Source organism: Silurus aristotelis, assembly GCF_946808225.1.
Source record: "Silurus aristotelis genome assembly, chromosome: 22".
Classification (NCBI taxonomy): Eukaryota; Metazoa; Chordata; class Actinopteri; order Siluriformes; family Siluridae; genus Silurus; species Silurus aristotelis.
Genome location: NC_139595.1, coordinates 18,623,126 through 18,637,671, shown reverse-complemented (window position 1 = coordinate 18,637,671; position 14,546 = coordinate 18,623,126). Strand labels below are relative to the sequence as shown.

At 44.1% G+C, this 14,546-nt stretch overlaps 1 protein-coding gene across 1 annotated transcript in view; it reads right to left on the bottom strand.

Annotated features, from left to right (window-relative positions):
• zswim5 (zinc finger, SWIM-type containing 5) overlaps positions 1-7,877 on the bottom strand; it is a 39,990-nt gene extending 32,113 nt beyond the window's left edge. Inside the window, exon 1 of the mRNA XM_083525599.1 lies at positions 5,722-7,877. Within this exon, the coding sequence (XP_083381725.1) occupies positions 5,722-6,244 (523 nt within the window). The 5' untranslated portion in view covers positions 6,245-7,877. The remainder of the gene's footprint in view (positions 1-5,721) is intronic.
• Between the last annotated feature and the right edge of the window lie 6,669 nt (positions 7,878-14,546).

Sequence of the window (14,546 nt, the reverse complement as noted above, 5' to 3'; positions counted from 1 at the left end):
AACCACCGAACTGAGGGAAGTGTAATAAAACATTTTATTTATTTATACAGCGCTAACGACAATCGCAAACCAACTATTACGTTACGTAAACATACACAAACATGGATGTAAGCGTAAATTAGCAGGTTTGGAAGCGAAGTCAGAGGTCTGGTGGATTTAAGGCTTTTGGGGGAAGAGAATTTGAAAGAGGGACATTTTTTATATATTTAAAAACCTTTTTCTTTTTATGTTTCCCTCGAATTCGACTGTATTCATCCAGCAGTTGCAGCCGATAAGCGTGTATGAAGTATGCATGCTTTCTAAATAAACACAAAGAAGCAAAACCTTCTCCATGAGGTGACTGTAACTGAGATCTGACCTCCTTTATAATCATCTATTGTACTATTCAGTCCACATGACATGAATAGTTCCTATTTAGGAGAAATTTATAAAAAGTTTTGCGCTTTGCATTAATACAAAGTGTCTGACGAACCCAATGAAGCGAAGACGTCGGTCTGAGATTCCTCAAGTTGGACGCGTTCGAGGTGATCGAATGGTTCAGAAATGATTGTTATACAAATATAATCTCAGTGGAAAACTGCTACTAGGAAACATTGTTTGGACCATTGAGGATGAAGGACAATCATGTGACTGTTTGTAGAGTCAACAGAGCAGGTCCTCAGAAAAGAAAGCAAGTGGCACCAGGCAGACGAGGAGCAGGGACGGGAACTTTGCCCCCTGGTAGGGTGTTACCACTATATCTAATCAGTGAGGGGAGGAAAGAAGTCAAAGACACTCCGGCACTATGGGAAGCTGGAGATAAAGACAGCAGGAGAGACGAAGATGCCACTGGTCAATTCTCAATTGTGATTGGTCTAATGATTGATCGTGTTTCTATAACTAGATGTTTATGGAGTCTGCAGTGTCAGCGTTTTTGTAGCGATCATAAGATTTCTTTGAGCAACTGTTCAAAAATGATCAGTCGGCCAAAGCCAGTGAACGGAATAATGTGGAAAAATGGCTGGTCTGGGACAGCGTGGTCCCGAGTAATGGTGTAGCGCTGATGAATTAAACAGTCGAGCGTATCAATAGCATGCGCATTCTGAAAGCGTTGTATAATTGAGTTTCAGCTCGTTTCTTTCCCTCTCAAATTCACCTTTTTAGTAGGAAAATTCCTCTGAAGTCTTCCCTCTATTTTGCTCGGGGAGTCTCTGACATTGTGCTGATGAGGTACCTGCCTCCCTTGCTACTTTCGAATTAATTTCCCTCCTTTGATAAAGACTTGGAAGAAGAAAAAGGTGCTTAATGACCGTGTCCTTCAACAGCGACTCTTAATAAGTGCAAAAAAAGACGATTTGTTTAACTGATTTTCTTTGAGACTCGCAGGCATGGAATTAATTACCTTGATTAAACATTGTCGCGAGCGGGGCGCTGAAAGACGAGAGCAGAATTACCACTCCCTTGTTGAACTCGCGTGGGCCTAAACGAGACACGTCCCGATTACAAAGACCGAAATGACGCTGACGCCGGAAGGAGACAGAGGGCAGGAGACGTCACAGCGTTGTCGCGAGAGCAGACGCCTCGGTAGCTGCTGCCTTTCGCTCATATGGAAGTGTTTTCTTTTCAGACTGCCCCCGAAAAAAAAAGCACAAAAATAGACGCGGTTCATCCGGAGGGAAGGACGAGGAAAAACTATACTTAATCAAACCATCGCTTACAATGAAGTTGTTTTGTGAATCGGTCACGGTCGACCGCTGCTCGTGATTCTCCAGTGCAGTGCATTTAAAAAAGAAAAACTGTGTGTTTGTGTGTCTAATAAACCAAGAAAAAAATAATAGAGGACTAGCTGAATTCGCAAACACACACCCAAACCACTGTGGTTTTGTGCATTCCCAGAGAAACCACTAAGACTGAAAAGGCCTGTCAAAAATCGCAGGATTGAGCAGAAAGCTTGAGGGCGGGATTGCAGCTCTGAAGCTCGAAGATGCTAAAAAAGACTAAACTCAGGGGGAAGCAAACGAAGATTCTTCCCTCTGGGATCCTGGTGCAACTTTTGCCTCTGTAGGTGGTTCCATAAAAACGCCTCGTCACAGCTTTGTGCTCTTAACAACCCCCGTCCCACACTCAAACACACACACACACACACACACACACACACCAAATACCTCCTCCCTTATTCGAAACCAAGAGGAGATTCTACAGCTGGGTAACAAAGCATGACCCATAATAATCCTCAGGCCTGACTCAAAGATGGAAGCTCTTCTAGCGGAAGAGCCAGGCGTGGGGGAGGGGGTCTTACGCAAACACACTCTGGAATGAATTATTCTGATAAAGACGCCCGACGTGGCGGTGCTTCGAGGGTCCTCACTTTAGCTACGGAAACCCGAAAAGCCTTCGAGCGTGCACTTTGATTTCGAATATTTGCAAGAAACCTGGGACATGCAAGAAGACTCCTGTACACCTGTAGATCCTGTCAAGTCTCATAGCAAGCTTGTGAGGTGTCAAAAATATTCCCTGGGACCTCACAAGTCTCCTAGCACACCTATGAGATATCGGCGAGTCCCCTTGCATCACCTGAGACGCACGCCTCGTTAGTGCAGCAGCACGGTCGCGAGTTGCCGAGCATGTTTATTAGAGAGCCACGCACTAACGCTAGAATACGCTAGTAACATAGGAGTTGCCTAACACACTCGTGAGTACTCTAACACATCTGTGGGCAAAGCTCGCTTCCTTGCACAGGCTCTAGTGTGAAACCCCAGGCCTTGTGTAGGCGTTAAACATCAGAGCGACTTTCTGCACTTCTTTTGTGGTTCCTTTGTGACTGCCAGGTTCAAAGAGGGGAGGACCGGAAAAATAAGGCCTGAGAAAAGCAACAAGTATTAAGTTTTCTGGCACTCGAGTGTGTCTCATCTACTGCTGAAAAAAAGTGGGGAGGGGGGATTTCACACGTGCCCCCGCCTTCACACGCCATCATAAGACCAAGCGGAGCAGCGGCGGACAAATCCACGACGTGTGCGATATTCAAATGCGGTGCCGCAACACGAGCTTTTAATAAACCAATAAAACCCAGACGGCTTTGAAATGATTTTCGAATTTTAAACGATCAGTGAGAAAAAAAATCAAATGAGTTTAAGAGACTTCAGTCGACTTCAGGGTTTTCTAAATAATAATGCCGTGTCCGTATATAGCTAGCTAGTGTGTCACGTGTTTTAGATACAACTTAGCCACGAACGACACCCGTGTATGGACGGATGAAAAAAAAACACAAGTTCACCAACCCCCAAACCGTGATCACACTCACTGAAGTATCTGACTGCTGGTTCTGCTGCTCTTTTATTTCCATAAGCAAAAAAAAAAAAAAACGCAATAGAATCTCGAGTGTATTTTTCCGTATATATAGTAGCGCTTACAGCCATTTTCACGTGACTCCGTGTACTGCAGATTTATTGCGGTTCATAACGTTGTAATATCAAACAGTAATAACCGGAGAAGGTCACGAGTTCAAACACCAGGATGCTGAAGAGATTGCTGCTGGATTGCTACCTTGCATTGGTCGTACCAGTAAAGTAAATAACGACTTCCATTTTCAAACCACTAAATCGTCTTTCCAGGAAGTTGCACGCAGTTGATTTCGATCCGAACATAATTGCGCATCCACGTTAAGTCAACGGCGTGGTGTTTGCTGGAGCGACCAACCAGAACCTTCCACGTTTGCTCGCAAAGTTTCCTCCCGAGAACTGACGTTCCTCCCTACGAGGTGCGACGCGGACGTGAACGAGGCCTTTCGAGGCGGCTAAATAAGCGCCCGCGGTATCGCGTTGCAGTCGAGTTATCGCATTTCCACGTACGCAGAAACACAGCAGAGCTTTGTAAGAGTAAACCCGTCATGGCTTCTTTATTCAATCAGGTATATGTATGCTTTCACGGGCCTCCTAACACCTCAGTGTAATGGGGATTTGGGGAATCCTAGAAGTGCTATTTCAAGAAATGAAAACACACACTAAAGCCTGAGGACTCACAAAGGTGGGCAGTGTTCGGGGGAAAGCGCGGCCTACGAATAACCCCGAGTCTGAACTACACGCTGAGGGGTATCCAATCGAAATGTCACCATTTAGAGTTTGTATCTTCAGGGTGATGTTTAAGAGCTGAGCGGAACAGAAAAATACATGATGTACATAAATACAAGATGTGTGATGAAGTCATTTTCAGGGCATTGCATCTGTCAAGGAACAAAGAGTTTGGTATAAAAAATACAAACAATATTTTAAAAAGAATTGACCAATAACAATATCAATAATAACACCTGCTTGCTTTGATGATTCCTCTGCTCCGATCACCAACTAATGAGCAACAATGTCACCGACTCATAGACACTCTTCATATCTCCACAAGTATGCAGAAGATATGCATGACTTCTACCGACATGTGCACCAGGCCACGTATTCTGCATAGTTTTAACTCCGTGTTCACGTGGGTTTCTGCTCTGCCACCGATCTATTTACTGAAACGCTCTCAGTGCATGACTAAGTCTGTGTCTCCTCGGCCGTCCTGACGGCTCGTCTACGTGAGCGAGAAAGGAAAAAATAAAACACATAAACAGACAACAAAGGCGCAATCATGAATGCATCCAACAACTTACACACACACACATGTATATATACACACAAACACACACACGTTAGAGGAACGGATCTGTTGTGGTTTCTCTTTGTCTGAAATAAAGCACATTATAGGAGAGGCTTTCTTACTGCGCTGATTGATGGGAGAAGCTCGGGGTCCTATCATGGGGGGAGGAGTGCTCATTGTGTAGGCTGGTCTAAACCGAATTTTCTTTAAACCTAAAACAAACCCTCTATTTCTCACAAACATGCTCGTGTGTGGGGTTTTTTTTTTGTTTTGTTTTTGTAGAAAGCAACAGAAAAAGCATTTGATTTCAGTGCTGGTGTTGAGACACATCCTGCTCCTTTGTCCTGAACAAGCAGCTAATAAACAATGAGATTTCGAAGCGCACTTTTATTCGAGTCAGAGATCCGAGACATCCTGGTGCACAAGTCAAAATGAAAAAGCAACCAGGAATATGATCATCCCCTCGAAGAGCGAGTGGAAACTGAGAAGCAGAAAAACAGACCACTCGAGCTGCGTGGACCCTCGGAGCACTAAAACACATCATACAATAGGGGTTTGTTGTGTATTTTCTCCCTTTCTTTAGAAAAAGAAGAGAATTGAGTGTGAGAGCTCGAATGTGGGCTTTTCAAACTGCACAAATTGCATCATAAAGGGTTTTTTTCTTAATTGTGTAAAACCATGATACATTAAATATATCAGAGTAAGTCTAATGGGACAGACCAGGACAGGGACACACTGGGACACACCAGGACAGGGACACACAGAGACTGGGACACACTGGGACAGGGACACACAGCGGCCCTTTAATCTTTAAAAGCCTGCCTTTCATCAGCCGCAAATGAAACTCGAGCCATGAGCCTGCAAATCCGACTTACCTTTTTATTTTCACGGTCTCGTCTACAGCGTTTTATTGGTACTGATTTTGGAGTGTGGGTTTTTCTTTTTCTTTTCAAAATACTTAGAAAAAAAGGAAACTGGTTCCATTTGGACTGTACAGTCAGTCTCCATAAAGTTCGGAAACAGGAGCGCCCCTTTTTTTTTTTTTTTTTTTGACCCATTTCCGAGAATTCGGTAAACAAAAGGGGCCCGTGTGGAGGCAGCGCGACGCGCACTTACCGACTTGCAGGACGTTTTCCACGCAGCCCATTTCCAAAAGGCGGATCCCGCGCCGGAAAGGGAGTCCGTCAGCTCCGGCACTGGCGCCAGCGCTCGCGGAATTCGCGTTACCCGCCGGGGCGGACGCGGTTCCGGGACCTCCGGCTGGTCCGGCCGACGAGGCGGAGCTCGCCCCGTTAGACGTGGACTCCTCGGCCGCGGCGCGGCACTGAAACGACGAGTACATGCATATCTCCCGCTCGTTCCTCGGGAAGGACCAGAATACGATGCGGCGCTGAACGGGCTCAGGGATCCTCTCGAAGCGCTCCTCCACCCGCTCGAAGGCCCACTTCTCCGCTACGGCCTTGGCCGCGCAGTCCAGCAACGATTCCGGACAGCGAGGGCGCCCGCTCGAAAGCCCTGGCCCGGGCCCCGGACCTGGACCTCGCGGAGCGGGACGCAAGCACGGCCGCTTGCTGGCCGGCGGCGACGCGCGCTGAAGCGGCGGCTGAAGCGGCGGTAGATCGCCACGTCCCTCCGCCATGACAACCGACTGAAACACTGCGACTTCGAAGAAGACGAGAGCGTGGCTCGGGAACGGACCCGGGGAATGTTGGGGGGGTGGTTCTGGGTAGGAGGAGGAGGACGAGGAGGGGCGAGAGCCGCGGAGAAAAAACACGTCACCAGTAATAACAAACGCGTTCGCCAATCCAGACGCAGCGCCGCGCAGACCGACGCTCAGCTTCCCCTGGGACTCCTGTATGCGCGCGTGCGTGCGTGCGTGTGTGTGCTCGTGTTATACGTGTTGACAGGCTCACGAGAACCCGTCGTAAATACCCCGTTCGGTTTTATGGCACGTCCAGTAAAGACACCTCTTTGACAGCTCGTACTTCCGAGTCAGAAGTTTGCACGTCGTGTTTACTGTAAACACACGTGACCACGCCTGCAGTGATCCGACAGTGTCCCCGTCCTGTCCCGGCACTCAGGCGGGTTATACACACTTTCTACACCACCTTGCCCTATCCGGATCTCCTTATATAGGCATAGGATTGATTGCACAAAGAAAAAAAAGGCATGAAAGATTAAGTTGTCAGGACTAAAAACTTTCCATTGGCACATTATAACCTGTATGTAAAACACTGCATGCAGGACACAGAGGTATTCAATGTATCTGTCCCACCTGCTTTATATGTCATTTATAATTCCATTATATCTCTGGGTATTTTAAGTAAACAAAACAATTGCCTATTCATTAGATAATACGCCATTTCAGAAAAGTTATTATATGTCGAAAAATAGTTCATTTGGGACAGGGCTTTACCAGGGGGTTGCAGGTTTCTTTCAAAATGTAATAAACCCTTCAAAGCTCCATAATGGCTTCATTTAATAATCTCTCCTTTTAACCCATCAGCTACTTATCAATGACCAGACTACGAAAATACTAGTTTATCTCCCCCCCCAACACACACACACACACACACACACACACACACACACACACACACACACACACACCGTTTGTATTTGGACAGGATGTGCGTCTGCTTCCTGTCAACCTGTGATGTCACCTAATCACCTTTTACAAAGAGCTGATAGTCCCTCAGCTTTGAGAACGATGACTGTTCACCCAGACAGGACCATCAAGGACAATAGACTGTGAATTGAATTCACACTCACGCCCTTGAAAACACAGTGTCTTTCTGAAATAAACATCCAGCGTGTCTGAGAAGTTAGGCCAAGCTTTCGGACTCTTCGTCTGGACCTAGAACTGCTTTTTTGGACACATACACACACACACACACACACACACACACACACACACACACACACACACACACACAGACTGGCCACAATATAGTTGTATGCAATATGCTGGATTGCATAATTGTATTGTGCAACGCAGGATACACTTTCATCAGTGTGTGACAAGAAATGTACAGGAAGTGGGGTTTATATTACATCATCAGGACGCTGATATTAACAATAGATCGCCTAAAGCATGTACTTGTCTCTTCTCATGATCAGATGAATGGAGAAAAAAAACATTGTTAATCAAAATGGTGTCTGATGAGAAGTTGCTGATTATGAGTATGGATGTGAATATGAATGAGGGTTTCTATAATAATCCTCAGCCTGGATTTTTCCTTCGAAACATTAAAAAAACGCCCAGTTCCTGCATCTAGATCGCTTTAAAAGTACTGTATAGGTCCTTTTTTTTGTTACGCACTACAATATTATTTGGAGCAAAAGTCTTGCCATTTATCATAACTTTGAAGCTGTGCATCACATGACCATAACATGTATTTAGAATGACTTTTTGGACAAAAAGTATCTACACCCCACCATCACATACACTATATGGAGAAAAGTTGAGCATAGGATTTGGTATGTGCATGTTGAACATCCCATTTCATATTTAGTCCAAATTTGATGTTATCTTCTGGGTAGATGTTCTACTTGTGCTCCAGAGAGAATTGTGCTCCATCGTCAGCGTTCCAGGTCATCCCAAAGGTGTTCAGAACAGTCGAGATCAGAGCTTTATAGCAGGAGATCTTCCAATCCAACCCATGTAAAGCATATATTCATGGAGATGGCTTTGTGCACGGGGGCAGTGCCATGGTGGAACAGGTTTGGGTCTCCGAGTTCTAGTAACAGGGAAAATTCTTTGGATGCTACTGCATACTGATACTTGTCCATGTGTGAACTTGATGAAAATATGACCTACTGCACACCTTTTTTGACAGGAGCATGATAGGAGCATGCCATAACAGTGATTATAAAGGTCTCATCATGAATTCCTTTTGGTACAATAGGATATGCTCCACACCTGTTCGAAACTTTTTAGCCACCACCCCTCCTATCTACATCTCAGATAGCCTCTTTTCACTTCACACACACACACACACACACACACACACACACACACACACACACACACACACACAGGCGAGCGAGTGTGAGGGCCTCTCACCTCCCTGGCCCTTTGGCAGACAGTGAGAGACCCTCCTGCGGGTCACTGTTGTCGTGTCTTTCTTTCTCGTGATGATCCCCTGCCTCTCGCAGCTCCTCGGCCAACAAGCTGCTTTTTTCTCAGCCTGTTGAGAAGCCTTCACTTCATTGTTCCTCCAAAAAAAAAACACAGGAGGGAGCTTTAAAGCTTCTTCAGACCTTTGTAGACTGAGTTTTGGAGTCCAGCTGGGAGTGGGGTGAAGGACGTAAAAAAGGGACTCTTCTTTTTCAGTCTTCTCTCTTCTCCCTCTCTCTCTCTCTCTCTCTCTCTCTCTCTCTCTCTCTCTCTCTCACACACCATGGGTGGCCTTTGGCTCGTAATCTCAATCAATGACGCCTTTTACTCTGAACAACACGTCTCTAAAGGAGATTTTGGGTTTTCATGTTGGAAGATCATATAGGATACAGTTGACTGAGTCAAAGGTTAGGGAGAAAAGTGTTAAATTTATCGGGTCGATATAAAAGTCTTTAGAAGGGAAATCTATGCATTTCTGCCTTAAACAAAATGCAGTTTGGAACATCGCAGAAGTGCAAATAGTAGAATTGTGCAAATGAACAGTGAAAATTTTAACTATATATAACAAAGTAATAAATATGAGTAGATGAACAGAGTATGTACAGAAGCTGTTGAGCAATTAACTAAAGAAATATATACAGTATATATATATAGTAATTCTATATCAGAATCAGAAATCACTTTATTAAAATTGCTGGGTTGCAGTTGCTCACAGTAAAATTAAAGTAAATATTAAACTGGCAACCTGTTAAGTTTTAAATCGACTACAAACTACTGCTACTTACCTACAAAACACTAAATGTTTTATCTCCATGTATCTCTCCAGTCCGTCACGCTCCCTGAGATCTCAAAACTCTGGACATCTAGTAGTTCCTAGAATAGCAAAGTCCACTAAAGGTGGTAGAACATTCTCACATTTAGCTCCTAAACTGTGGAATAGTCTTCCTGACAGTGTTCGGGGCTCAGACACACCAGTTTAAGTGCAGATTAAAGATTTTTAGCGAGTTCTACACATAACACACATCACATCATAACCTTGTGCTCCAGAACATCTGATCACATCACATTATCAACTTGTGCTGTTAATATCATGAACAGCAGCTACGCTAATTTCTCTCCACTGCTTCTCTTTCTCTCCCCATCCCGAGGCATCCTGAGGTTGCTCCAGCCCCAGTCACTTCCCACCTCATGAAGATTGTGGACCTTCAAAGAAGTAGATGCCGTACTCGCAAACATCCCGAACCATCTAGAGACGTACCAGCACCTATTGGATCTCACTTCATATTTTTACATTGGACTTCTTTGAACATTTAAAGGCTCCTGGTGCCACAATGTAAAAAAAAAAAAAAGACTGTAGAAAGAACATCACTCATAATCACACACTCCAGTGCTCATGTTAGTTTTCACTCTCCAGTGTTCTGTATTGTTATAAGATTTATAATCACACTCTTGATGTCACCCAAATGATGATAGGTTCCCCTTTTGAGTCTGGTTCCTCTCAAGGTTTCTTCCTCAAAACATCTAAGGGAGTTTTTCCTTCACCACAGTCGCCCCAGTCTTCATCATCAGGGATAAACACACATCATTCACATACAGTATATTAACATTTCTTGCTTTATAATTCGTACATTCTGTAAAGCTGCTTTGAGACAATGTGCATTGTGAAAGTGCTCCAGACTTTAACTTGATTAAAGTAAAATAAATGATAAGAAATTTAAAATAGATTATACATAAAGTTTAATATCATGTATAGATGCTGTACAATCGATGAATTTTCTTGTGAGCAAAAAGCTAATTATAAATTCAAAAATAAATAAATATATATAACTACTAACCTTCAGATTCTATTATTGTGTAATAAATAAGATAAAAAAAAAAAGACAGTTATTATTGGAAATTATTCCACAATAGTGTGCTGTGATAAAGTGATGAAAAACAGCATGTCCAAACTGTAAATCAGTTCTTATTACAGAGTGACACACTATAGTTTTTATGCATTTAGTGTTACATTTAATATTGTCCGAAAAACATCCACGTTCCTGTTATTCAGTTACTTTACGTGAGCTATAACCATTCATTACTTCACCTGCCTCTTAAAGTTAATATGTAGTTATTCATGAATATGACAAGAAATTCAGCTTTTCATGTTGAAGTCTTCATCCGGAAGACTTTCTTATCGAGTTTCTTATCCAGCTCAACATGTGAAATCTCAACATGTCAAATTTGTATTTTTTATTTGCATGTATTATTTATTTAATGTACCGCTATTCTGATAAACCAGAAGCAAACTCATGTGCTAAGAACGTGGTTGGAATGTGCATCGTAGAGCCTCTGCGTCGGCGGGGTGCCATTACATTGACTTGTTGAGGTACCCAGCTGTATAGGTGTTTGTTTATGTGTGTGTGTGTGTGTTTGTGTGTTTGTGTTTGTTTGCTCGGTGACTCTTAAGGAGAGAGAAACAGCAGGTGTGGGGAGAGCTAATGAGAAGACTCCATTTTGCTGGCTGACATATCCCAGCATGCTCGCTGCTGTCTAGTCGAGCGCACCGAGTGAGAGATGACGAGCTGACAGCGTGCCGCACAGGAGATGAGTTCTGTGTGTGTGTGTGTGTGTGTGTGTGTGTGTGTGTGTGTGTGTGTGTGTGTGTGTGTGTGGAAGAGGAGTGTTGTCACTTTCAGTGCTCCTCAAAGTGCCTTGGAACCTCAGTCCTGTGCGAGAGGAGCGTCCTTAAAGAAACAATTCATCATTTATCCCGTAAACCGCATCGTTCTTTAACTCCTGAAAATGTTTGGTCAGCAGTTCAGTAGTTCAGCTGCAAATCGCACATCTGTATTTTTATTTTTTAATACATTATCGTTTCCATTATATCGTCTGACATTAAACCAGTGCGTGGCGCAAAAGGTGGGGGACCACTGGTCTATATGATCTTATCGTACGCCATAACTACAAAAATGTTTTTTTCCTTAAAGAAGACGAGTCGCTCACTGGTAGCTCAGAGGTGGTGAACTTTGAATTGGAAGGTAGTGAAATCAAACCCCTCAACATCAAGCTGCCACTGCTGGGCCTCTGAGCAAGACCCTTAGCCCATCAGTTTTATTTAAAAAAGAAAAGAGAGAATTGAAAGTCATTCTGGATAAGGGCGTCCCCCAAATGCCATAAATGTAAATGACACATTGTGGGCACTGATTTGATGTAACCAGGGGGGGTCCTGTTAGTTTGAAGACAATCTGATGAGTTAAAATTGTAATTTAACGGTGTCTTTTTTTTATTTCCACGGATTTCTACTGGTTGTAGGCATCAAATTAACAAACTGTTCACATTGAACAAAGCATTTATTCAAAAAATCACACACCAAATGTCCTGATCAAGACAACACATGGGAAAAAAATAGAAAATATGACCCATTCCATTAACAGCTGATGCATGAATGTGCTTCACGTGTGATGTTCACGCTCCCAGACACTCATCTATTGATTTCTTCCAGTCTTCTCGGCTTTAGAAGCAACTATCCGTCAGTCTCCTGATGATGCGAATGAAGTGTCTCCTTCTCTTAAAGGAAGCATTTAGGATCATTACAAGCAGCGCGCTCTATAAACCCCAGGTTGCCACGTCTACACAAATCAAACAATAGACCAAAACCTAATGGAGGATGCCACCAGTTTCCAAGGCGACGATTATGATAGATTTCACTGAGAGACAAGACAGGTAATTGGAAAAAGATTGATGGGCAGCGAAGAAAAATCCCATCAAAGTCTCTTTGGGAATAAGTATACCGGCATTCTTTCAGCCATCGCAATCGCTCCGTCCATCTATTTCAGACAAAGGCCCAATTCGCCAGCTCTGACACACGAGACGTCTCTGACAATCCTCATCCACTGAAGGGAAATAAAACGATCCACTCAAACTCTCTGTCAGGATCAGAAATGATTTCTGGTGTTTGTTAACAGGATGCACACCACATTCGTACCTCCAGGACTGTTCATGAGACACTTTGTCAACGTTGGTTAAACCTCGCCATCGGAACAGCTGGCGCATTACATCATCAGCTCAAGTGGGGTTTCTTAGAAGGGGCCATAAATTCCCCCCTCTTTATTCACAGTCTGGTGTTTTTCAGGTTTATACTTGAGCTACTTGTAGTTAACAAGTCATAAGAGTCTTGCTCTAAATATCTCCCTTAAACCCTTTACAAGCTGTACAAAGAAAGTTTCAAGCAGAACCCAGAGCAAAAAAAGTTAGAACCATATCCACATTTATACATTCGCTGTTCTATCACTCTAAAGTGGAAAAACCTTGCCTTGTCTTTTGTAGAAGAACATGTACGAGGTGATCAAAAAAGTTTCAAGACTCATTAAATTTTACGTGCACTTCAAGAACGGAAGAACATCACTGGAAGACGAGAGACCAGGAAGACCATTAACAAACTCGACCCCCGAAAAATGTTGATATCTACTCTTATCTACCGGATCTACTCTTCCAGAAAATGTAGATCCAGCACAGTGGTCACCGTTTTGACACCACTGTGAAGGTCCAGAGTGAATCGAAGAAGACTTTCACATTGCAGAAGTGGCAAGAATGCTGGGACTGTTTAGAAGGTGATAGTGTGTAAACGTAGATTATATAAGTACTTTATTGCAAACTAACCTTTAGATACCACTTTGTAGGAGTCTATCTACTATCTAGACTCCTTGGAATAGAAATGGTCAAGAAATTCTACATCCCCAAAGAGGATTGTGGGTGATTCGCACTTTTAAGTCATCAGAGGAAGTCAGCAAGGGTGTGTTAAAAGACCTAGGGTTCATAATGCACTCCTGTCACGTCCCCAGTGTCGACATCTTTGGCCCCTCCTCTTCGACCCTCCTGCGGGCCGTGTTATGATTTGGCAGGCTCATTCCGGCACCTCAGGATGACACGGTGTCTAAGAATGTCAAGCCAGCCTGGGGCTCGGAGCTCAGGTGCACGTTACGTCGATCTCTCTAAGGTGGAAACGTGTGAACATCGTGTAGGAGGTGCAAGTAGGAGGGAGAAAGGCCGATTTTGAAATTGCATGTGTAGGTGTGTGTGTGTGTTGGGGGGGGTTTAGCCGAGCGTCGGTTGGCACACTGAACAATGGCGGTGTTGATAAAGGACCCAGCTACACCTGTAGCGCTTGATTTTATCGCGCCGAGGCTCGCGGCTGCCCCTCCTCCGCTCGGGGGCTTTTTGCCGTCTCCAGCCTATCAGGAGCGCCAACTCTTGTTTAAAGTGACTCAGTATGGCTTGAGTGGGAAGCAAAACTCGCCCATGTGTGAAAGAAAAGGAATTACCTCGACCTTTTGTTTCACGCCGCCTGGCTCTGTTAATGCCTTGCAGGCATGCTGGTCTCACCACAACAGACTTTTGCAGCAGACAATAGGGCAGATAGCATATAGTTTGGCATGCAAAACTTTGAAAGCTTAGCCCCTTTTGTTGCCTGTAGTGACAGGTTCTCTCTCTTTCTCTCTCTCTTTCTCTCCATCCATATCTCTCGCTCTCTCATTCGAACAGTTTAAGCTGACAGCTAAGCTTTGTGCTAGGCTCCTTCCAGACCGTGCGTTTGTTGTGTTGACAGCACGGTGTTTATTGAGGTGCCATGCTGCAGGAGACATTTGTGTATTGGGTTCTATTAGAGCATTTAGAGGGTGTGATTTTACCACACAAGGTTCCCTCCCAGCCACACACACACGTGTGCACGTCTCACTTCCTGGTCTTCCTGGACAGAAGCTTAATTTAAAAACCAGCCAACATCTCAGGGCTGTTCACACCAGAGGTGACAGAAGCTCTTAGCTACTCTTTACGCATCTCC